Source organism: Mycteria americana, chromosome 17, assembly GCF_035582795.1.
Source record: "Mycteria americana isolate JAX WOST 10 ecotype Jacksonville Zoo and Gardens chromosome 17, USCA_MyAme_1.0, whole genome shotgun sequence".
In the NCBI taxonomy this organism is placed as follows: domain Eukaryota; kingdom Metazoa; phylum Chordata; class Aves; order Ciconiiformes; family Ciconiidae; genus Mycteria; species Mycteria americana.
Window position 1 is genome coordinate 3,916,768 of NC_134381.1, and position 23,840 is coordinate 3,940,607.

At 64.9% G+C, this 23,840-nt stretch overlaps 1 protein-coding gene across 1 annotated transcript in view; it reads right to left on the reverse strand.

The window, feature by feature from the left end:
- NIBAN2 (niban apoptosis regulator 2) overlaps window positions 1–23,840 on the reverse strand; it is a 31,110-nt gene that overhangs the window by 5,063 nt on the left and 2,207 nt on the right. The window contains exons 2-7 of the mRNA XM_075519948.1: window positions 9,089–9,219; window positions 5,468–5,596; window positions 5,244–5,349; window positions 4,358–4,525; window positions 712–827; window positions 531–635 (exon numbers count right to left, since the gene is read on the reverse strand). Coding sequence (XP_075376063.1) covers window positions 531–635; window positions 712–827; window positions 4,358–4,525; window positions 5,244–5,349; window positions 5,468–5,596; window positions 9,089–9,219 — 755 coding nt within the window. The remainder of the gene's footprint in view (window positions 1–530; window positions 636–711; window positions 828–4,357; window positions 4,526–5,243; window positions 5,350–5,467; window positions 5,597–9,088; window positions 9,220–23,840) is intronic.

The window sequence follows — 23,840 nt, forward strand, 5'->3', positions numbered from 1 at the left end:
CCCTCCCTCGGGATTCCCAGCTTTGCAACTAAGACCGCAGCGACTGAAAAAGCAGCATTTGTGCATTTTTAGGCTGCACCAGTGGCACGTTATGAGCCTGGGGGTAATTATCTATTGGCTTTTAAGGTTTTAACAGGCAGTTTTGAAGAGCCCTCGGTCTTTTGCAAGGGTTCGGGCTGGATTTAGCCTGTGCTGCTCTAAAAATGGCTCGCTAAATATAGCCGGACGGGCTTCGCTCCAGGGCTGGGCTTCCTCCTGTTTGCTTCCCTCGCCCCAGGGACGCGCGCAGGCAGGGCTGGGCAGGGCTGCTCGCGGGGCACAGCAAGGAGCTGTAAAAAGCCGCAGTGGAGCACAAGGACGGCTTCTTCGGCGGGGGCCGGGAGAGGGGCCGACGCGGGAGGCGGCACGGGCAGGAAAGCCGGTGGGCGCTGGCGGGGAAGGGAGGCGGCAGGGCGGCCCCCAGAGCAGAGGCAGTGCGGGCAGGGGGAGGGCAGGCGACGACGACCCCCCCGGCAGCCCCAGCCCCGCACCTGGATCCAGGTCCGCTGGCGCTCCGGAGCCTTGCCCTTCAGCCGGGGGCCGATGGTGGTCCTCAGCTCGGGGAGCAGCTCCTCCATCACCAGGTTGCTCAGGACCTGCGAAGGCAGGAGGCTTTGGGCACCCTGCTCAGCCCGCACCCCCCACCCCAGCCTGGGGGGGACAGGTCCTCACCTGGGTTTCGTTGCCGCACAGCATGTCCCAGGTGCCGTACTGCTCCTTCGACTGGCGGTACATGCGGACGGCGTCCGTGAAGGCTGGAGCCTCCACTTTGGAGTCCTCGGAGATCCCTGGGGAGGGGATGGGGTGGGGGGGAGTGAGCAGCCCGGCACGGGGAGCGAGGGGCAGCCCGGCTGCTTGCAGCACCCCAGCCCATCTTTGCAGGGGGTCCCTCGCATCCCCCACGCCCTCGGACCCACGCAAGGAGCCCGGGCTGTCACCAGGACGGGGGGATCCCATCCCAAGCCCCTGTCTCTAACTGGCGGGGGGCAGCAGTCTCCCACACACCCCAGCGGCTGGGGGGCTCCCGCTCTGTCCACAGCCTCATCCCCTCCAGAGCCGGGCCAAGGGCAGGCAGGCACCAGGAGCAGGGACTCGGTAGGACAGGGGTCTCAGTGACCCCCGATGCTGCACGGGGCCCAGCGAGCCCACCAGCACCGCGGGACGGGGCAGCTGGGGGGCTGGAGGAAGGGGGGGCCCTGCGGGGAGGCAGGAAAGCGGCCGAGAGGCCTCGGCGACGAGTCGGGGCCCCGGCCCCGAGCCAGCCCTGCGGAGGCACGCTGGGCTCCCGCCGGCCCAGCTGCCCCCGAGATGTCCCTGCCATGAGTCACTGCAGCACGGCTCGTGGGGCCACCGGCACGAGGGGGGCTCCGACATCACCCCCACCCTCCCACAGCACCCATCAGGAGGAGGGGCAAGGTGCTGGGAGCCCACGGCCACGTCCCGGGAGGAGGAGGAGGAGATGGGGGCAGCAGACAGACAGACAGACAGACACCCCTCTGGCAGGAGGGCGGTAGGATGGGACCGAGCCCAGGGTGGCTGGCGGCGGCTGTGCCCCGTGGCAAAGGGCCCCCCGGCAGAGCCACCCTGCTCCCCGAGAGCATCCCGCAGCGATGACAGCGAGGGGCACGGCACGGCCCCGCACCGCCCAGCAAGCCGGCGTCCCGGGGAGATGCAGCCGGGGTGGTCTCTCCCTCCCCAGGAGGGACAGCCCGGGGTAGTGAGCGGATCTTTTCCAACGCGCACAGATTTTTTCTAAGATGATTACGTTTAACTCCAAGCCTAAGCAGCTTTTCCTAAGGGGCAGCTTAACATACAGGGGGGAAAAAAACCACTGAGAAAGTGAAGTCTGACCCTTTCTCAGCGCTCGGTGGGAGCGGGAGCTCGGTGGGAGGCTGAGCTTTCAGGGGCCGGGGCTTCTCCATCCACGGCTCCTTGCAGCGCAGCATCCCCTCCCGGCTGGGACAGCCTGGTACAGGCTCCAGTCCCCTGCCAGAGCTGCCAGGGCCAAACCTCGTCCTCCAAATCAGGCAGAGAGCGGGGCAGGATTCGCCCTCCGAGAAGCCACCTGGACCTGCCCCGCCAGGGTCACTGGTCCCTGGCCGAGCCCGGGGGGCAGCGGGCTCCGGCTGCGGGGACCCGTCCCCAGCCCTGCGCCCTGCCCAGGGCCGAGCAGACAGGGCTGGTTGCAGGAAGCCACCGTGCCACTTCACAGGGCAAATTTAATGTGTTTGCTTCATTAATATACGGCTAATTAAGCATTGATCTGAGCTCGCTTTATCGGGGATGGGAAGCAACCGCCCAAGCCTGGACCCTATCCTGGAAAGGCTTCGGGGGTGACGGTGCACCGCGGGATGGGAGTACCCAACACCAGAGAGCGATGCTACACCTCGACTCCTTCAAAGCCCACCCTGCTCACAGCACAGCGGGGGAACAGTCCTGAAGAAGAAATCTGAGTTTGAAGCCGCTTTTTGCCCAAAACACGGCAGAACGGCGCAGCCTGCCCGCACTAAGGGGCAAAAGCCAGCGGGGTGGGAGCTGCTCCAGCCCCTCGTGTCACCGTGCAGGGCAAGCGGCCATCTCGGAGCGGCCAAGGGCACCCAGACGCCGGGGAAGCCAGGCTGGACGCCTCCTGTGTGAGGAACGATGTTGCACATCCCTGGCCCTTACAGAGGAGCTGGTGTTACAAAAATACAGCCTTAAAAAGGGAGGTGAAAATTCCCACACTAATCACACCCGGCGGCAGAAACAGAGCCTCTAATTTAGGGGGGGGGAAAAAAAAAAAAAAAATTGCTCGACAACAACAAAAGTGCTTTCATGGGATTTGAAACAGTACCTCGGACCTCACAGGAGCAGCGAGGGGCAGAAATGGAGCTCGGGAGGGAAGAACCGTCTCCCAGAGAAGCCCAGGCTGCAGGAATGAAGAACCCTGCCAGCGCTGAGCCTTCCCCGGGCCGCTGCCCACCCCGGGACATTTTTTTCATCACATGCTGAGGAGGAGGAGAGGGAGGAGAGGATTTAATGGCACAGCCCTGGCTGGCAGTGGGCATGGCGCAGGGCTCACATCTCTCCTCTCTCCTGTGGCAGCACCCAGCAACCGGGGCGGGGGGGGGGGGGGGAATTAAAGATAAATAAATTAATGAATTAGCTCTTTGTTAGTATGAGAGGTTGATTCCTCTTTTATTAGGAGCTGGTTTTGCTCGCAGTGCCCCGGCTTTGTGGGTCCAGCCAGCAAGCACAGGGGTCCTGGGGTGCGGAACTGCCCGCAGCAGTGATGCTCCCGCAGCATCCCGGGGCGAAGAGCGGCTGGGGGGGTCACCGCACCCAGCTCCCCCCAGAGGAGCCCAGGCCCCGGGCGGGCTGCGGGGACACGCTCGTCCCGATGAGCTCGGGCGGCCCCAGCTCACCAACAGCACAGGGATGTGTTTTGCAGTGAGGAGCACCAAAAGGAAGGGAAAGAGCAAAGCTTTCAGATTTAATCTAACGTGGGAGGATGGAAACCCCTACTGAAACCCGGGCTCCGGATCCAACCCCATCGCTCTGTTCCCTAAACAGCAGCTCTGGCAAAACTGGGGCTACACGCAGCTCCCAGAAGCGAAAGCAGCACTAAAAAAATAGGCAGCATCGCTCTTTGCCCACTAAAAGACCCGATTTTGAGCAGGTTTCAGCACTGGCACCTCCTTCCCCAGGAAAATTCTCACCATCCAAGGCACCACCGAGACCTGGGTCTCAGCCCAGGAGCACACAGGCCACAGCCAAGCAGGAAAATCGTGTTTTCCTGCCAGAGTATCGCTGACATGGGAGGCAGGTCCTGCCTCCGCCCCGGCCCTTCGCAGCCCCGCACCCGCTCTGCCCGCAGCCCGGCTGCCCTCGCTCGCCGCAGCCCGGGCGGTGCCGATGGGGCAGGGAGCAGGACGGTGGGGCTGGGAGTTTTGATGACTTTAATTACCAAATATTTTCTGTTTCGGGGTAGAAAATAGGCATCAGGGCGTCTCTTGAGCCAGGCTCCGTGCTGGCTCCTGCAAATGCCGCCTGCCCTGGTGCAGCCATCACGTTCCTTATGGGCGGTGGATGAAGCCGGGCACAGGGGTGCACCAGGCGGCCGGATCCCTCCCGCTCCCACGCTTGCTTGGGGAGAGGATGAGATCCTCAATGATGCTCAACAGCTCCCAGCCAATTCCTCCTCTTGACCCTCAAATCACCCCCTTTAGCCCAAAACCCAACCCAACCACCGCGGGGTCCCCAACAGCCTCTTCAGAGCAGGAGGACGATGCTCTCCCCACCCCGCAGCCCCCGTGTCGGCCCCCCCAGCGCCGCTCACCGTTGTTGCAGTGCCGCACGCAGTCCTGGAAAACCGCCCGCCACTTCTCCTGCTCCTTGCCCGTCATCACGCAGAAGTAATAGTGCCGGGCGTAGGGGTGCCAGAGGATCAGGGGGAAATCCGTGGGGCACTTCAGGATGGGGGAGTGCCCCGATTTGGGCGTCACGCCTGCAGGGGGGGAGGATGCTTTGAGGAGGGGATGGGGCAGGACAGGGGTGGGGACGCTGCAGGGTCGGGGGTGTCCATCTGCCCCAGCAATTGGGGCTGGGGTGCAGCCGGGGCACACAAGACCCCTCGGCTCCTTCCCAGTGTCTTTGCTGTGAGTTCTACCAAAAACATGGGGCAAAAAAAGTGCACAGAGCCTCACGCTTCCAAAAAGGAAATCAGAAGTGAAAATTGGAAAAAAAAAAAAAAAAAAAAAAATCACTATTTCCAGCGTGAAACCCTCCCCAGAGCTGCTGGCCTGACCCTGCTGCCATCGTGCCCATGCCCAAAACCGGCGAAGGGCTCGCTGCCCCCCGTGAGCTGTTTCAGCAGCTCCTGCCCCACTCCCTGGGGGCTGCCCTGGCCTTTAGGGACCCAGGGCAGGAGGACGGTGAGTGGGGTGATGGCCCGTCCTCTTGGGAGTCTGGATGGAGGAGCAGGAGCTGCTGCCTTCGCCCAGCGCTCCCTGGGAAAGGGAGGCAGGAGCGGCTCGGGGCAGCTCTCACGGAGCCGCAGACGCATTTTTCCTTCCTTTCCTTCTTTTCACCCCACGGGGGGAATGGGGCCGTTCTCCTTCCCTACAGCCCCACACCCCAAACCCACCCCTTCCCAAAGGTCCCCAAGGGATGGCCAGCAGCATGGGGGTGCAGGGGACCCCGAGCATCCCACCAGGACCACTCACCAGGCAGGCTGCTGTTCACCAGCTCCAGGTACTGGTCCACAGAGGTGAGGATCTTGTAGCCAGCGCTGTTGACCAGTACGCGGGGTGGCAGGTCCCGCTCATAGGCCTGAGCAGAAAAAGATGGTCACGGATGACGGGGAGCACGGCCACGCCACCGCAGCGATGGCGTGTCCCCCTTTGAAGCTGTGCCCACCGGAGATGGGCAAAAGGGCGATGCCCCTCACCAGTTTGTTCTCGTAGAGGACCAAGCCATAGTTGTGCGGGACCACGCAGAAGCGGTTCCTCCACTTCTTGTTCTCCTCAATGTACTGGAAGAGGTTGCCCGAGTAGATGACGTGGTCCTCCAGCGGGACCTGCGAGGAGGAGACACGCGGTGGGTGGCACGGGAGGGGCAGGGAGGGGGCAGCCGGGTTGCCCCCCATCCCGTGGCCACGGCCTGGCTCGGGGAGCTCAGCAAGGTCCATTCGTGGTGGTTTGGGTGGGGTTTTCTGCACTAGGGCTATGCTGAGGGTCTCCAGTTTCACCACTGGATGATCTCCTATGACAGTGCAGATTTTGGTGCCTGAAGGAGCGCATGCGGGTGACAGCCTGGGGGTTTCCACGTGCACGGCCCTAGAAAACCTCAGAGGGGCTGCTCACACGCAGTCGCACGTGGCGGTGGTCACTATGGTGGTGGTCACACCTCTGTCCCTGGCACCTCCTTCCTGGGAGACACACCAAGCTCAGCTGAGTGACCTGAGCTCTCTTGGCCGAGCAGCAGATTGGAGCGGAGCCCTCCAGCAGCTCTTCCCAGCCCCAGCTACTGCGATTTCCCTGGCTTGGGACAGGCGGGAGCACGCGTGGTACTGCTCGGTAGCGGCCATCAACCAGAAGGTCCTGCCAGGGGGTGGGTCAGAGGCAAACTGCAGATGGCAGGACCCAAGCACGAGCTCCAGATGGGACATGGAAGAGGAAAAGCAAGAAGCCACCCTGTAGAGCCCAGCACCAGACGATGCTTGAACGCTCTGGACTTGATGGAGGACCAGCGACAGGAACAGCCTGAGGACGGGCTGCACCCCCGAGCCCCCCCAGCTGAGCAGCCCCTCACCGGCTGCCCAGCGCCTTTTGGCCTGCACCCGGCAGCGTTTACGCCATCCCAAACACAGGCTGGCTGAGCGAGCCAAGAATTCGTCCCAAGAATTTTTATGATCCCAGGAACATAAACAAGAGCCGAGAGCTCTCGTGAGGGCGGGAGCGTGCAGCGGCCACCTCTCCTGCCGTGGCCACCCACCGTCCACCACGGTGGCCATCAGGTCACCATGCACCCAGCACCAGGACCTTTCCCTCTCCTCTCCCTGCTCTGCCCATCTCCCGTTCGCAGGCAGCCCATTGCCTTCCCCAAGCCCCCCACCGCTCCCCAACCCCACACCCCCTTGGGTGGTCAGGAGGTCTGAGAGCAGCTTGGCTCAGCAAACAGGCTGACGGCACCTCGCTGCTCCTTACTGCTTTCCAAAGCCCCAAAGAAAGCACGACGCAAGCCCTGCAGGGCTGGGGGACAGGGGGAGCGATGAGAGCCCAAACCCCGAGGCCACCAGCGGGGATGGGGACAGAAAGGTGGTGCCAGCTCCGGGAGTCCCCATCAGCATCTCACCGGGGTGGCTCATCCAGGAAGAATCAGCCCATACAAACCAGCTTCAAAACCACTGCCCAAGGCAGACGGACTGGCTGATAATGAAAGAAAACCCGGGGCGAGCCCTGATGTGGGTCCAGGGGACCCTCGGATGGGGAGCAGCCGCTCACAGCCACCAGCACCCCAGAGCCCCGGCCCTGCGGCACAGCCGTCCCCTCCTGGCACAGCCTCCTCACCCGGGGCAGGCACCGAGGTGGCACCACCCAACCCCGGCAAATATTTGGGACAGGCGGGTATGTGCCAAATGGCGAGGCTGGGCAGGGAGGGGGCCAGGCAGCGCGCGGGCGGAGGGCCCCGGGCTGCCTGCGTCCCTGCTGCGGGACGGGGAGCGAGAGCGGGGTCTGGATACACCAGCTGTGGGGCTCGGCTGGGAGAGGCAGGAGGGGTGTTACGAGAAGAGAGGATGCTCGGGGACTGGTTTTCAGGCACATGAGGATGTCGGACCAAGGCCACGAGGTACGCTGTCCCCACCGCTGGCTGGGGATGCCTGGGCTGCTGGGGAGACCAAAGGCAGAAACATTTATTTCTTGTTCTTATCGCTGCTGCTTCTTGCTGGCATTTCGGGCGACTGAGCCACAATTCAGACCCCAGCCCGGCTGTCCCCCTCTGCCCAGGAGGGCCTCCAGCCCCCGGTATGGCTGCAGGAGCTGCCTCTGAGCACCACATCCCCACAGAGATGGCAAAAAGTAAGGTAAAAAATAAATAAAATTTTTAAAACCCCAAATGCCAGATTCCAGCTGGACCTGCCTGAGGACGGGGAGGATGCTATCCTGCATCTTCTGGCCACCCACAACTTTTTTTGGCATATTTGGGGAGCGCAAAGGGATGCTCTCCCCGGCTCCTTGCAGAGCCGCCCCACAGACACGCAGGTCCCTGGGGTGTTTGGAGCCCGGGTGCAGCCCGGCTGGAGGCTCTGCCCGCGCCCTGGCAGAGGACGGGCAGCAGACGGGACATCGCGCAAGAGGAATGTGCCATTTATACGCTGGGGTTTTAAAAGACTTGCACAGCGTCCCTGACCTCCCCGCCTCGCCGCCGTTCCTCAGACATTCCTGGAGCTTTCTGATGAAGCGACCAGCCTCGGGAGGGAGGTACCCCCGGGGGGTTTGATGGCATCTGCCAAATTGCGAGGAACCCAAGGGACGCCTTGCTGAGGACGCCGGGTGCCCGGCTCCTGCCCAGGAACCTCCACACCTTTATTTTGCTCAACACACTCAGCACCCAGGCAGCTTCCAGAGGAGATGGGGCACGTCCAGGTGCCCGGGCAAGGTGTCACCTTCGTGGGTGGGCCAGAAGGACAGTCGCTGTGAGCACCCAGGGCTTGAGTCTGATTTCATGGGTGCAATTTCTAGATTTCTTAAAAAAACCACGCCTTTAAGCCCCAGACAAAAGCAGAAGCCCAGCCCCACGTGCAATCACATCTCCTCCTGCTTTCAAGGAGCAGCCACGGGACGGCGGCTCCACCGACCTGGCCAGGGAGCAACTCCAAACCCTGTCTGCCGGCGAGAAGCCCCGGCTGGCGTGCATCTGCCTTGGAGGCGGGAGGGGAGAGCGGGATCCGTCCCCAGGTGCCGGAGCCGCAGGCAACAAGGGGGGATGCTTGGAGAACTTTTGCCAGCCAGGAGACATGTGGCTGCTGGAGATCAGGCTTGGAGCCACCTACCCTTCCCCCGCGGGGTCAGGGACCCGCCAGGGGCTTCCTACCCCTCCCTGGGCATTTGCCTGGGCTGGAGCATCGCTCGCGCCCGGGGGCAGGAGGACAACAGCCTGGCACGCCCTGCTCGGGGCTCCACTGGGCCCGAGGGGGTCCCGGGAGCTCCGGCCAGCCCTGGCATCAAGCACAGACGCCCACGGGGGCTGCGACCAAAAGCCAGCCTCGCCCCTGCTCGCTGGCTGTGCTCGTTGCGTGGGCTGGGAAAGAAAACCATCCCAGCGGCTCCCATCACCCCACGTGCTGCACGCACGGCGCACAACGCCACGAGGATGGGCTGGACCGGTGGCACAGGGGCTACATTCCACCCCAGCAGCGTGGAACGGGGAGAGGGGACGTGCCCGGGGCTTTGGGGAGGACATGGGGACGTGCCCGGGGCTTTGGGGAGGACATCGGTCCGTGCTTGCTGGGCATGGGGATGGAGATCCCTGCCGGGTCCAGGCTCCTCACGCAGAGCCGGGCTCTTACCTTGCGGTGGAGCAGCTGGGCCTGTGGCCCTCCGTTGCCTTCGATCTCATAGCGGACGCTGTTGAAGAGCGCTACGCCGTACTGCTCCTTGTAGCACCGGCAAAACTCCCCCAGCACCTTCCCCGTCTTCTCTGCAACGGGACAGCAGAACCGCGTTAGGCAGGGGCTGGATTTAGGGGTCTCCTTGCTGCAGACCCCCCCGGCACCCCGCTCGGACACCTGCCCCCCACCCTCCCCACCCACCCAACACCTCCCGTCACCCTCCTGCCTGCCGGAGCAGGCTTCGGTGCAGGGGCCACGGCCGAGCCCACTGCCCTCTGCCCTCCCCGTCCAGCCCAGGGACTAATTTGGGGTCAGGATGATCGCCTTTTTTGGCCTTTCACGTTAATGCCATGGATTCCTCTCCCCAGCAGGAAATTCCTGACATTAAGCTGATTCCGGCGATGCTGACGGCTTCCTGCGCCTTGTGCCGCTCCCCGGCCCTGCTCCGACCGCCTCGGCCGGCTGAGATTGGGGGCAACCCCCCCATTCCCCAGCCGCAAGCATCACTCCCACCCACCCGACCCCGCCGTGCCCCCGTAAGGGCCATCCTACAGAGGGGCTGGGCGGCTCCAGGCTCCGCAGCCGGCGATGCTCGGGGCCACGCGTGCAGCGGGGAGATTCGAAGGGGACAGGAGACAGCCCGGCCCCCCAGCATTGCAAACCCACGACAGCCCGGCCCCCCAGCATTGCAAACCCAGCCCCAGCCGCAGGGACGGTGCTTTCCCAGCCCCAGGGTGCAGCCACGGGAACCCCTTGTTCCTCCTGGGCCACCAGCCACAGCGGGGCAGCGGGACTGTCCCCCCAACCTTTGCCAGCACCCCTGCCCCATGTGCACCCTGCTCCATGGAGTAAACCCTGACCCACACGCATCCTGAGCACCCTGTCCCACTTGACACCCTGCCCCTCACAGCACCCTGCCCCACATGCACCCTGCCCCATATGCATCCTGCCCCACACAGCACCCTGCCCCACACAGCACCCTGCCCCATGTGCACCCTGCCCCATGCAGCACCCTCCCCACCTACACCCTGCCCCACGCAGCGCCCTGCCCTCTCCCCTCCCCACCCCAGCTCCAGACCCCACACGGGGCTCCTGCACCAAAAACCCCGTCACAAAGCATCACAGGTCCGGGGAGACAACTTCCCCAGAGCTGCCTTTGGCACACGGGGCCTCTACTTTGAATTTCGCTCTCAACTTTGCCCCAGAGCCTGTGAAAAGGAAAGAATTTGAGTCGCCTCCAACTATTTCTGACGGCTCAGCCCCTGCCAGAGCTCTGGCGATGGGCGCAGGCAGGAATGATGCTGGCTACGCATCCCCAGCGCAGGAGCCAGCGCGATGCTGGGGGCACGAACCCAGACAAAACAGACCCTCGCGCCAGCCCCGGCACAGCTCGACGGGAGCCAAAATCTCCAGCAGCAGCCGCCCGGAGCCACGCTTGCAGCCCAGCCAGCACGAGGGAGCAGCTTGCTGCAGGGTGCTGCAAATCCCCGTGGGACGAGCAGCTCCAGAGGAAAATGCTGCCCGAGGATGGTGGCTGGGGACAGATAAACTCATCCCCGAGGAGATGCTGGCACTGCCGGCTCCACGACGGGAGCAAACACCACGGGCCAGCGTCTTGCCGTGCCAGGGCTGAAAAGCCCTTTAAATGTAAGCAACCTTTTTTCGCTGCAAAGAATGAGACGCCTGCTCGTCCCAGCAGAGAAATTCCTCACCCCCAATTTTGGCATTTTGTCCTGGAAAAGAAAGAGCTCGCAGTCACGCCGCGCTTGCGTCCACGCCGCACCTCTGTTGCAACTCCTGTCTACAGAACTGTATGATTTTGGCCAGGGCTCTGGGCAGCGATGCTGACAGCTGAGGTTTAAAAGGACATTTTGAGGTTTCATTTCCTTTCGGTCCATGGGAAAAAAAGAGCCCCGGGTGCCCGGGCAGGCGAGACGGCTTAGTCACTCATTCTTCCCTGATTAACGACGGGGCCAATTAGGAGGTTTTAAGCAAATGGAAAAGCAAAAGTCGATTACTTGCAGACATCCAAACAAAAGATTTGCAGTCAAACATCCAAGGTGACTCAATCTCCCCCAGCTCAGCAAGCCCCCCCGGGGTGCCGAGGGGGTGCTGGGGGGCCGCTGATGCTCCCTGCCCGCTGCCCTGGCTGCCCCGCCAGCCACCGCGCTCAGCCCCCGGGACCCGCGGGGAGTAGGAGGAGGTGGCCAGCGGTGTGGCGAGGCGGTGACACAAGGTGACACCAGATTTGGCAAGATGTGGACTGCTAGCGGTGGTACAGCCAGGCTTTGCTTGAGAGCAGAGGATGGGAAGCCCACGCTGATGATGCCAGTGGGTGCCCCGGCCCCCCCCACGCCTGTAGCACCCTGCGTGGAGCTCACGTGTCCCACACGGGAACTGGCTAAGCACCCACTGGCTCCTTCACCAGGCTGAACAAAACCTCCCGGCAGTGCCGGGGGCTACGCCGAGCCCCCAGCTGCACGACCAAGGCCACCCACGAGCGGCCGCCCCTCTACGAGCCGCTTCGACCGTGTGTCCAGCCAAGAGCTGGAAGGGTTTGGGGACGGGTGGCAGTCCAGGCAGCTGTGTCCCCTGCCTGTCCCCATGGCAGGGCGAGGGAGGGATGGGGCTCTGCTGGCTCCCACCCAGCCACCGCCCTGTCCTGGGTGCGGGCTCAGACACCCACGGCAAAGCGCTCCGGGTGCACAAGCAGGGACCTCCCAGGGTGGTGCCGGGTGTCCCCAGCCACCTACAGACGGTGCTTTCCCAAGCCCGGTGTTTGCTCTGGGAGCACCGAGCTCCCGGCACCGACACCCTCCCGCTGCTCCGTGTGCCACCCCCCTGGTCCCCGTCACACCGAGCCGTGCAGAGGCAGCGGTCCCCGAGCAGCCGGGGTTGCCGGGCCAGCGCAGGCTCCGGCACATCTCTCTGGTTCCCGGCAAGGCAGGGCAGGGGGAAGCCACCAGCTTTGTGGTCACAGATGGGTGCCAACGGCACCCACCAATGCCTGGCTCAGCAGGAGCCCCAGCGCCGGCACCTCTGATCACAGACTTCATCTGTTCCTCGGCCCCCGGGTTCCCCTCCTTCCCTCGCCCGCCGTCCCCGTGACTGAGCTGCACGTGGCGGCTGCAGGAGGAGAGAAAGGGGCTCTGCAGCAGCCGGCTTTGCACGGGGAGGGCAGAGAAAGGGCTCTGGGCATCCCAGCCGCCGGGCAAACCCCCGAGGCCAGGCCGGACGCGGGGCTGGGTGAGATGCTGGGAGCCAGGAGTAGGGTCCGGCTATGCCACATCAGCTCCGCGTCCCCGGCCGTGCTCCAGCCCTCCCTGCCGGGTCCCAGGGACCCCCACACCCTCCCCGTCACTGCCACCACGGGCACGGCAGGGCAAGCAGCTCCCGCAAGGACACTGTGGCAGGGGGATGAAACAGGCAGCACAGGTTTGTCCTTGTCCCGGGTGACACCCGAGGACCGCGGAGCCCGAGGCTCGTCTGGGCGAAACCGGCCGGGAGAGGCGGCTCCCGCTCCTGCCACCCCCCCAGCCGGTCGTGCCACTGCGGCCGTCGCCGAGCCCAAAGCAGCGCCAGCACAGCGGCACGGGCCGGACGGGAAGGCAACAGCCGCGGAGCAGCCGGTGCCGCCGGCGATGCGGGTTGCACCCCCAAAGGCATGTGCAGCCCTCACGTACTGAGAGGTCATGGCCCAGGCAGAGAAGCCCTGGTCCAGTTTTAGTCGCTTTGAGCCAGGGCAGGAGGTGGGTCTCACCCTCAGAAGGACGCCAAAAGCCGTGGCAAAGCTGCCCAAGCTCACCCAGCAGCCTGGACTGGATGCGTCCTGCCCTTGGAAGCATCTCCAGCACCAGCAGCAGCCCCACACATGCACAGACCGCAGCTCCTATCCCGACCTCCCGTATGACCAGGGCCAGCCCCAGCTCTGGCACCTCTTAGAGCAAAGCCAAGGGGAAGAAACGAGCCATGAGCCCCAGGGCTAGCCCAGAGACCTTATCGCCAGGAGAACAGCATGGACAGCTTGACCGTATCCTTCCCTGCAGCTACCTGTATTTGCTGCCTGAGGTTTGTTTCACCGTGGTGGGGAGACCGGGGCTCCAGAAACACCGTCCTGGCAGCCCCTGGCTTGCAGAGAGCCCTGCCAGCAAGAGTGCGTGGCCAGAGCTCGTTTTCCTCATTACCCTCAAAATCATGTGAAAATGAGAGTGATGCTTTAAATAGCCCAGGCCGTGGCCGGCAGAGTCAGCAGATCTGGCAGCGGGGAGGTCAGATCCTACACAGGTTTTGCTGCAAAGTTTGCTCGGCCCCCACCCAACAGCAGTGCCCTTCTCACTTGCCGTCCTCTCGACGCATCCATGACCTACGGAGGTATCTGCAGTATCTGCAGGATCAGCGCTGCCGCAGCATCGCAGCACGTCCCAGGTGGGACGGAGCCTGGCCAGGGACAGGGACGTGGCTCAGCCCAGGCGGCTCCCCAGGGCTGGGGACCGGCTCAGCCTCCCGCAGCGCTGCCCTGAGCGGCACGCCACCAGGCAGGCTCCGCTGGGGGTGCTCGGCAAAGCTGCTCTTCAGACGAGCATCCCCCCGTACCCCTTCAAAGATACCCGATAAGCTGAGGTTGGGGATGTCCTTCCCCTTTTCCCGACTTGCCAGGATCTTGGGTGGGCAGAGGGTGCGCTGCTCCTCTGCACCCAAAACAGCCTTCACCCCTCCGCGCCTGGCAGTAGCCAGGCCAAGGTGCTGGCAGCTGTGCCTCGGGGGACGCAGAGCTGCCTCCTGCTCCCTGGCTACTCCCGGGCTGGCCTGGCCAGCTCATGGTGGCCATGGCCACCATGCTCATGGCCCCCCAAGGGACAGGGGGTGGGTCCCCGGGGCGGCATCGCTGCAAGCGTGCATGGCCAGGGGGTGCACCCCGGCTGCGCCCCAGGGACGGGGCTCTCCCCACCGCACACCATGGGGCGGTGCGGGGACAGCGGGCACCGGGTGCCCTGCGGCGGAGCGGCTCATGCCCAAAGCAGCACACGCATCCACGCACACCCCTGCACAAACGTGCACGCCCACGTGCACACCCACGTGCACACCCATGCACAAACATGCCCACCCGTGCACACACATGCCCACACACGCCCGTGCACACCCATACACACACGCACCCCCCAGGGAGGCTGGAGGCGAGAGTCTGACAAATCCGAGCGGGAACAGTCATCCGCAACCTCCCTTCAGCCCACATCCCGTTTTGCAAGCCCAAAGCCCCAAGTCCCTTGCGCCAGACACGCCCTCCAGAGACCGAGACCGTGTCATCCCTCTGCTGCTACTTAAAGGTATTCGGGGGGGTGAGGGTGCCTTTGAAATCCCAGCCTTCCCCAGGAGCCCTGCCAGGAGCCCCCCTGGGTAGATGAGGGGGAGCAGGAGCAGCAGCTGGGAGCAGGGTGCCCAAGCCCTTGTGGGATGCCGCAGGGATGCCTCACCAGAGGCAGGGCATTTTCCCCCTGGTCCAGAAAAAAAAAAAAGAAAAAAAAAAAAAGGACAAAAAAGCTCATTGAAGCAGAGCCCCTGGGCCGGCTGAGCCATGGCCCCCGCGCTCATGACGAAACCTCGCCTGGCTCATTTCCCCCGGCCCCCGCGGGACAGCCTGACTCAGCGGGGCCGCAGGAAAGCCCCAGCTCCCCCCTGCCTCCACGCAGGCGTCCCCGTGTCCCCTCGCCACCGCCAGCACAGCACGGGGGTGATGGCACGGGGCTGTGTTTGCAGAGCAAGGGAGGAGTGGACACCCCGGGGGCTGTGCCGTCACGTCCCTTTGCCGGGTGTCCCCACCCTGGTGAAGGTCGCTCTGTGCCATGGTGGTGATGGCCCATGCCGTGGTGGCAATGGCCCATGCCGTGGTGGCAATGGCCCGTAGGACATCCCGCTGGCAGGGGACCCGCAAGCAGCATGTGCTGGCCCGGCCAGACTTGCCACGGCTGCCGGGGAAGGAGTTAATGACTAATTTAGCCAGTAAATGATTAGCGAGTGGGGGCGGGTTGCAGGGACATCCAGGGGCTGGCACGCAGCACCGCCGGCTCGCACCTCGGCGAGGCAAGAACGGATGGAAGCTGATCTCCACCCAGACACAGGCAGCAGAACTCAAAGGGCCCCTCCTTGCCCGGCCACCGGCTCCCGGGCACGCAGGGGTGCTGGCGCAAGGCGGCAGGGCACCGCTCACCGGGACAGCCCTGCGGCAGCCCCGGCTGTCCCCGGCGTGCGGGGGAGCGGCCGCCCGGCCGACGGTTCCCATACTGGGCGTGCAAGGCGGGCAGTGGAGCTGCCGGCACCCTGCCCGCGCCCGGCCGGCGGGAGGAAAGCCGGGGAGGACGGGCAGTGCCGAGATGCACACGCTGCCCGGAAAGTCACCCAAGCGCCGGCTTTCCCACGCCGACCCCCTGCCTCCCACCCTGCCCCTCGCGTCCTGTCTCGGGCCGCTCCGGTTCTTCCCAGCGGCCCAGGAGGATAACGAGGCTCTTCCAGCAAGGGAACTGGGGACAAGGCCACCACCGCAGGGAGGTTGATGCCACCGGATGGGCAAAGGGTGCCCGGGTCATCCCTCGCAGCGGGGCTGCTCCAGCAATCCCGCACCGATGCCTGGTCTAAATGCACCCGGGGGGGTTGCTCGCTGCTCCTCAGCCACCCTCGCGTGCCCCAAATCCTGGCGTTGTGCAGCCAGCGTGCCGGGGCGTCCCCCACCAGTCGTGCACAGCACGCCGGGGATGGGGGGCACAGCACGGCAGGAACAGGGTGCACAGCATGGCAAGGACGGGGGGCACACACGGACGGGGTGCACAACGCACTGGGGACGGGGTGCACGGCGTGCCGTGGAAGGGATGCACAGCGTGCCAGGGACGGGGTACGCAGCACAACAGGGACAACGTGTGCAGCGCGGCAGGGACAGGGTGCGCAGCATGGCAGGGACAGGGTGCTGAGCCAGACCTCAAACCAGCAGCACCCTACGAGCCCTGAGCAGCACCTGCAGTGGCGGAGCTGGGGAGGGGTGGGCTGGGAGCGACCCACGGACACGGGCTGTCCCAGCGGGCACAGAGCCCCGCTGCTGTGCCGCCCGCCCTGCCCGCCGGCTCGCCCCGCCGCAGCTGGGCCCGGCTCAGCGCAGGCTCATCCCTACGAGATTTTAGGAAAGGCAGCGTGACAGGACACGCGATGGCTCTGGGCAGGCCGAGCATCAGCAACACAGTGACAGCCAGCAGGAGGGACAGCGCAAGAGGTGCCGCGGTCGACAGGGCACCGAGAAGAGCCGAGAGCCGCTGCATCTCCCTGCAGGGAGCTGGGCGAGCATCCCGCAGCATCGACGGGTGCACCCGAAGGGTTAAGCCCCAGCCGGCGGTTCAGGGTTTCAGGAATTTGAATCTGAGTTCATTTCCACCCAGAAAACAGAAACTCCTTCACATGGGCCTGACTCAGCCTGGCTGAGCATCCCCTGAGCACCCCCGGGTTTCCAGCGTGAGCTCCCAGGGCGATGCCAGGGCTGGGGGGCCGGGTCCTGGGTCCCCACCCGGGAGGACACGGTGGCAGAAAAGGGGCCGAAGGAGGGTTTGTTCCACAGAAAAGCAAAACCCGGGGGCTGAGCTGGTAGCGCTTCGTATTTCCCCCTCTTGTACGGACCAGGAGAGACTGAAACAGGGAAAAACAAACGGGGGGTGGGGAGAGTAAAGACCGGGGACAGTTTCCCCTCTTACCTCCCCGCACCCAAATGCACCCTTCACACAAACCCACCCAAAACCAGCCCGGGGTATTTCTGCTCCAGGCTGCTATGGGGATTTAGACTGAGCTTATCTGGAACAAACTGGGAGCAGAGGCTGCTCCCAGTGCCTGCCCCAGCTCTGATGCCTGCACCCAGGGCACAGCTCAGCACCAGGGGACCCGGCAGGACAGGAATCACCGCCTGGCTCCAGCACTACTCCAAAATCCATCGGGAATACTTTCAGCTACAAGTCAGCTCAGAAGCACGGTCCGGGTGGAAAGGGGCACGTCCTGCCACCCCCTCGGCAGCAGCGGCCGGCTGCCCTCTGACTCACGCCGTTGTGGGGAAGGGTGGGCAGGAAGGGATGAGGCAGCGGAGCCTCGGAGGAGAAACCAGATGGGCCCAGGCCTGAACCGGTTCATCCTCTCTCGCTCTGCCTTTGCCACGCACGGCTCTGCCCCCGGATGAGTCAGAAGCGCCCGCAGTGCCAGCTCGGGGCTGGGGCACCCGTCGGGGACACGGCTCCCTGCTTCACCGCCTGCGAGGTGCACCCTTCACCGGCACCCAGCACCCTGCGGCATCCCCCGTTCCAACTGCTGGCAGCACCCCGTGTCCCCGGGGATGTCCCCGGAGACGCTCCCGGGGGGTCCGTCCCCACCGTGGCAGCACCCACCCTGTCTCCCAGCACCGCGCCCAGCCGTGGCGGTTGCACAACGCCGCTCCCCTCCCAGCCCGGAGCAAACAAACCTGCCGAAGCAGAGCCGTGCCCGGCGCGGCCGCAGGAGGATCTAAAGCAGACCACGAAATTCACGGGGCCGAAAACGAAGCAGCACGTTCAGCAGCGGCTCCTCAACCTAGGACCAGCTGAAAAACCCCTACGGCACTCTCGACCACGCTTCAGCCACCCTTCGCCCACGGCTCCTGCTCCCCAATCCCAACCACGAAGCCAGGCTCAGACCCCTGCACCAGCCCCGCTCCCGCGGCTCGGGGCCAGCAGCCCAGCAGCGAGGGATTACGTTCCGGTTTCGTGCCAGCGGGTGTTTTCCCGCAGCGCGGATGCCGGTCTCCCGCTGCTCCCCGGGAACAAGGCTGCTGCGGGGCTGCGTGCGAGGAATGTGCATGTGAATAACAAACAGCGTTCGGGGCCTTTGAACGTCTCCGGAGAAGGCGGTCAGGGCTGGACTGAGCCCAGGCACCGGGCTGCGCGAGATGTCTGCCCTGAACCCCCCCGCCCAACAGCCTCTGAGGGATGGGGGCAGGAGGAGATCCCCCCTGACCCCCAGCCCTGCCCGATCCAGGCAAGACCCTCCTGCCCCGTCCCTTCCCCTTTGAGCAGCCTTGCCGTCAGGGGGGATGCTCCAAAGCCACGGGGCGCAGGTGCCCACACGGGCACCTCAGCTGGGCTAAACCCCCCCGGCCCAAAGTGCCAGCTGCCCGGCGGGCACAGGGACATGGCTGAAGCCCACCCGAAGAGGTGACTGCACTCGCAGGACGGTCAGGATACGTCCCACGGGCAGGGAGGTGGCTGTGGGGAGATGAAGCATCCCCGTGGAGCAGCTCGGCTCAAGCTGGGTACCACCCCAAAACCCCGCACTGGACCAGGACCCACTGCCCTCATCCTGGCTGGTCACATCACCCCACACGTCCCCTGTCCCCCAGGGTCCCACCAGTGCCTGGCCAGGCTGGAGCAGAGCTGCCAACCCTTTGGTGCTCACCCCACGGCGGGTGCTGCCCCGCAGCAGGGTGGGACCCAGCATCACCCCTCCCCAGATAAGGCCCTGCTCATCCACCAGCACCGGCCCGGCAGCATTGCATCCGCTCCGGCATGGCGCAACCCCCACTGCAGCTGAGCCAACGCCGGGGCGCAGGCAGTGCCGCTGCGGGTAGCGCACCAGCAGCAGCGTCCTTCGGGCACCCACGCGGGGCCCCGCGGCACGTGGGAGCTGCGGGACCAGGGGGGTCCCAAGGCAAAGGGGCCAGATCAGACTTGGGCATCTCCGGTCTCTCATGCTCCGGGTGCCGGGATCAGCAGGGGGTGGGTGGTCCTCGCTCCAGGATGTCCCAGTAAATGGTTCTGTGCTCGGCAGGCCACGAGCAGCTGCCCCCTTGTGCCCGCCGGTGCCCAGCCCCAGGGAGAGGAGCTGAACCTGGCACGCTCTCCCTCCGCGAGCTGGCCGGTGCCAGCGGGAAACCCAATCCAGCACCGCGAGAGGAGACCAAACAAAGACTTTTATGTACATCAAAAAAAAAAAAAAAAAAACCCCACCAAGAGGTATTTGAACAAAACAGCCCTGAGCCTGTTCTGGGCTCTGCCGCAGGCCCTGCTGCTGGGGGGTTCCTGTGCCCAGCTCCTCCGCGAGGCCGGGGCAGGACAGAGGATCTCCACCTGCCCCGCAGCGCGCGTCCCACACCGTGCCCCCCACGCCTGCTCCCTCCTCCCCACGGAGGGCGATGCCCCGGCCGAGGGTGGCCACGGGCTCAGTGTCTCCCACGGCCGAGGATGCTCCAGAAGCACCACGGGCCCCGGTGAACCACAGACACCCCGGGCTGGTGGGTACCGGCGCCCGGCGTCACGGAGCATCACCGGTGCCTTCCTCGCTGCGGGAGGGTGGGCAGCAGCCTGCAGAGCAAAGCGGCTCCTAGGCAGAGGCACGGCAGGGATGTTCCCAAAGCAGGAATGTTCCCAGCGTGGGGACGTTCCCAAAGCAAGGCTCTGTCCTGGTCTCGGGTGCTGCCCTGCATGTGTTGGGTTCAGAGGAAGGGGCTCGGGATGCTTCCCATGGCTGAGCCACCACTGCTTTGGGTGCCTGGGAGCTGGCAGCCCTGCTCTCCCGCCCCACGCAGCGGCACTGAGGTCACCCCAGCTTTGGGGCACGTCCCTTCATGCAGGGAAAACCCCCAAGGGGCATCACGCCTAGCGCGGAGCAGAGCTGGCAGAAGGAAGGAGCCAAGACAAGCATCCCATGCCCCAGGAGCCACCAACATAGCAGGACGGGAGGGAGCTCCTGCCCCTGGTCCCCTGCCAGCTCCAGGGCAGAGCATCCCATCCATCCCTGCTGCACGGGGATGTCCCATCCTGGGGACTCCCATAGCGGAGGGGTCCAAGCCCCCCAGAGCGGGGCTGGGAGCCCGGCTGCAAGCAGGGACAGATCCCTGCTGGGGAAGGGCAGGAGGGCACGGAGAAAGGCACCGTGCTCTACCAGCTGGAGCCGGGACCTGTGCCGAACGCTGCTGCCCTTTCCCTTTGAAAAGGGGGAAAAGGTGGAGTTTTACTCCTTCCTCCCCCTCCGGTCCAGGAGGCTGGGAGGAAGTCTGCTCCCAACGAGCGGCTCGGCTCTGTCCCTTCCTCCCCTCCTGGCCCCCTGGCACCAGGCTCTCCATAGAGCTGGTGCGGGCACAGCGGGCACGGGGCTCAGGGGCCAGGCAGGGGCTGGGGAGGGGGCACAGCTGCTGCCTGGGGATCTCACGGCCGGGCACCGGCCGGGCTCCGGGGGCTGCAGGCCAAGGTGCGGTGACACCTTCTGCAACCTGGGTGCCGGGACCAGACCTGGGTCCTGCAGGGGCAAAGCGGGTGCTCAGCCTCGTGTTGGAGAGCTGGTGCTCGCCTGCCTTCAAACCTCGCCCTGGCAAGCTCCCGTGGATAAGCATCCCGGGGTCCCTCCAGCCCTTCTGCCTGCTGAAAAGCTCCGGGACGCACAGAGCCCAGGGGCCGGGCGGTGCGGGAGGCAAGAGCCCCATCCTGCCAGCAGACAGCTTTCCAGCTTCCCCCCATCTCCCTGCTCATCGGGAGCAAGGGCAGGGCAGCTGCCGGCTGGGTTGTGAAATAAAGCCTGGTCGCAGGGTGCTGTAAGAGGGATGGAAACGGGACGGGGGGGTCCCACACCGCTCCTTCCCCACGGGCTGGGACCAGGCTCCGGCCCGCGAGGCCAGCTGCAGGGTCTGTCCATGGGACCCCCCACCCACTGCATGCCCATGGACCAGGGCTGTCTGCACACCTAACCCTGGGCTCTTTCTGTGGCTGTTTCGGTGACTGTCCCCGTGCCCAGCCCACGTGGCACCTTTGCTGTTCCCAGCGTGGGGCTGCGGCAGAGCCGTGGGTGGGAGCCAGTGGCTTGTTGCAACCTGCTGCAGGGCTCAGGCAGAGGGACGGGAGCCCGTCGGTCCCCGGGAGGGTGGGATGCAGATGACGGGGGGAGTGCCAAGAGGCACCGAGCCTCCCTGGGCTCAGAGTCAGACTCTGCAGCGAATTGGGGGCAGGAGGGAGGCAAAGGCTTGGGAAATCCCAGCTCTTGGCTGTGCTTCCCAGCAGGTTTAGGGGTGTCTGAAACTGCGGGGGGGGGGGGGGGTCCTGGTCTGCAGGGTGCTTTTCTCTCCCTGGGCTGACCCGAGGGCCCAAGGAGAGCTCTCAGCTGCGATGCCGGCTCTGTTCCTCCTGTCCCCAGCCCTCCCGCTCCCAAGCAGAGCAGGGATGCCCTCCATGCGTGCTCCAGCTTGCTCAAGGCAAGGCCTTTGGATAAGCCCTTGCTGGGAGAGGCAGGGAAAGCCCCCCTGGGAGGGAAGGCAGGCTCTGCCCCAGGGCTGAGCACAGGCAGGGCCGGGAGGGCTCCCACCTCCTGCCCACATGGGAAGGCCACCAGCACAAGAGGCCCCCGCAGCCGGTGATGTCCCCTGCTCCAACACACTGGCTCCGAGCGAGCCCCGTGCCCCGACATGACGGCTGCAGGTAAGCCCTGGCTTGCCAGAACCGGCCCTTCCCTGCTGGCAGGGAGCCCTGACATGCCAGGGGAGTTATTTATTTCACGATGAAAGAAGACACACACTTCCTTACGAGAAACCACCCCACATCTCCAGCACATTGCAGCGCCGATCCCTCAGAGCCTCCCTGCATCGGTCCCCCCCGGGGCAGGGTGAGGGTTTCAGCCTCAAGACCAACCCCAGAGCCCATCACCAGCAGCCACCGCCTCCCGCGCTGGCTCGAGCTGATCTGCGGCCAAGGCTAGGAAATGAGCGTCACGCTTAAGGAAGCCACGGCAAACCTCTTCCCGCTGCCGGCAACCTCCCCCCCGTGGCACACCACAGCCGGGCGCCTTTTGGCATTTGCCGGGCACCTCCAGACCTGGCCCCGCAGCCCATCCTGGTGGCACGCAGCCTCCCGGCAGGTGAAGGATGCTTCTCAGCAGCATCGGGGATACGCAGCCACCGATGCCCAACAAGGCCGGTTGGAGTGGAAAGGCTGTGGTTTTGGCACCAGGGGTGAGGTTTGGTGTCACCTCTGCCACCGTTGCGTGGGCTGGTGGCTGTAGAAGTCCCACCCCAAATTAACAGCTGGTTTACTCAGCAATTAACGGGCCGTCAACTCCCTGGAGATGCCAGAACAAGGTGTGAGCTCCCAGGGACCCTCCCTGCGCTGCCGCCCACCTCCCATCCCTCTGGCCGTGGAGGCACCCAGCAACTCCTGCTGCATCCCTGGGCTCTCCCACCCGCTGGGTGCCCGGGACCACCAGCCCCACGGGGCCCAGCCCCTGCCAGCCACGCTCCACCTCACCCCCCTGGAGAAGGGATCCATGGGGCTGGGACGCACTAGGGCAGGAGTTATTCCAGCACAGCGCAGCCCCTTGCTGAGGGCACCTATTGCCCTGGACAGGAGGGGACAGTCTGCAAAAACCCGAGGCACCCAGGGACGTCCCAGCTTTCCTGGGAGCCCTGGCAGGAGCCCCATGCCTGCCACCCTCGTGTGCCCACACGACGATGCCTGTGCTGGGCATCCTTGCGCAAGGAGGGGGAGCCAGTCCCTGCTCCAGCAGGCGGAGCAGGCTGGTGCCCACATTTGGGAGGAAGAGGAGGAGGAAGGCAGCCGAAGGGTGTTGACAAACAAGCTGGGTGACTCAGGCCAGAATGATGTCCGAAGCAGGGCGGCAGAAGGAAGCACTTACCAGTCATAGAGACCCTGAAGAAAGGGATGCAGAAGCTGCAGGCAGCACTGCCTGAAAACCACCCCGGTGTAGATCACATCCCCTGGGCTGCCTGTCAGCCCCGGCGCAGTGGAGCATCCCCAGTGCTGGCAGGGGTGCTGCCTGCACGCCTGCTCAGGCAGCGGGAGAGCGGTCCAGCCCCACCAGCACCACCAGTGGGAGGAACGACCCTGGTCCTGAGCCACCAACACGCAGGTCGTGCACGTGTGGCTCGTGACCTCCAGGGGCCGTGGCATCAGCCTCACCGCGGCCACCGCCACGTGGGCTGGGACACGGCGTGGCACCTTCGCAGCACAGCTCTGATGGCAGAGGTCCCAATGCAGAGGGGACCGCACTGTGCGTGGCATGGGAAGGCTTTTTGCTACCTCCCTCCTGCCTTTAACCCACCTGCGGTGCTCAGACATCCATTCCCAGCAGGGGGGAAGGATCTGGCCCAGGCTCTCACCGTCTCCCCACAGCCCCAGGGCTTGCTGCGTGCCCAGCCGGCACGGTTCTGCTGGTGTAAGGGGGCTGCAGCCACGGGGAGCATTGCCAAGCCCAGAGAGCTCCCATCCCTGCGGCAATGAGGGGTCACATCAGCCTGGGCAGCTCCTCCAAACTCCCCAAAATTGGGAGGACAACTCGGAAAAGTTGCTTGGAGAGGGGATGGATCCCTCCCTGGGCACCGGCAGGAGCAGCGGCAGCGGAGAACACGCCGAGCTAGGCAGGAAAACCCGGAGTTTTCCCCACCGCGTTGCTTTGCATGCCCGACAGCAAGTCGTGCCTTGCCTGTTGGGTTATGGCCCCTCCCAGCTCTGGGGGCTTTTCACCCAGCGAGGAGCCCGGGCAGAAAGCGGCGAGGTGCTTAGTGATCCCAGTGGGCTCCAGTCTCTCCCAGGGAGGTGTCCCAGTACAGGTGTGGGTCCCCCCTATGCACCCCGAACCTTCAGAGCTGCAGCATGGCACAGGACACGTACCAGCCCAATCTCCATAAACCTATTTCACAGGAATTCTATTTTCCCCATGA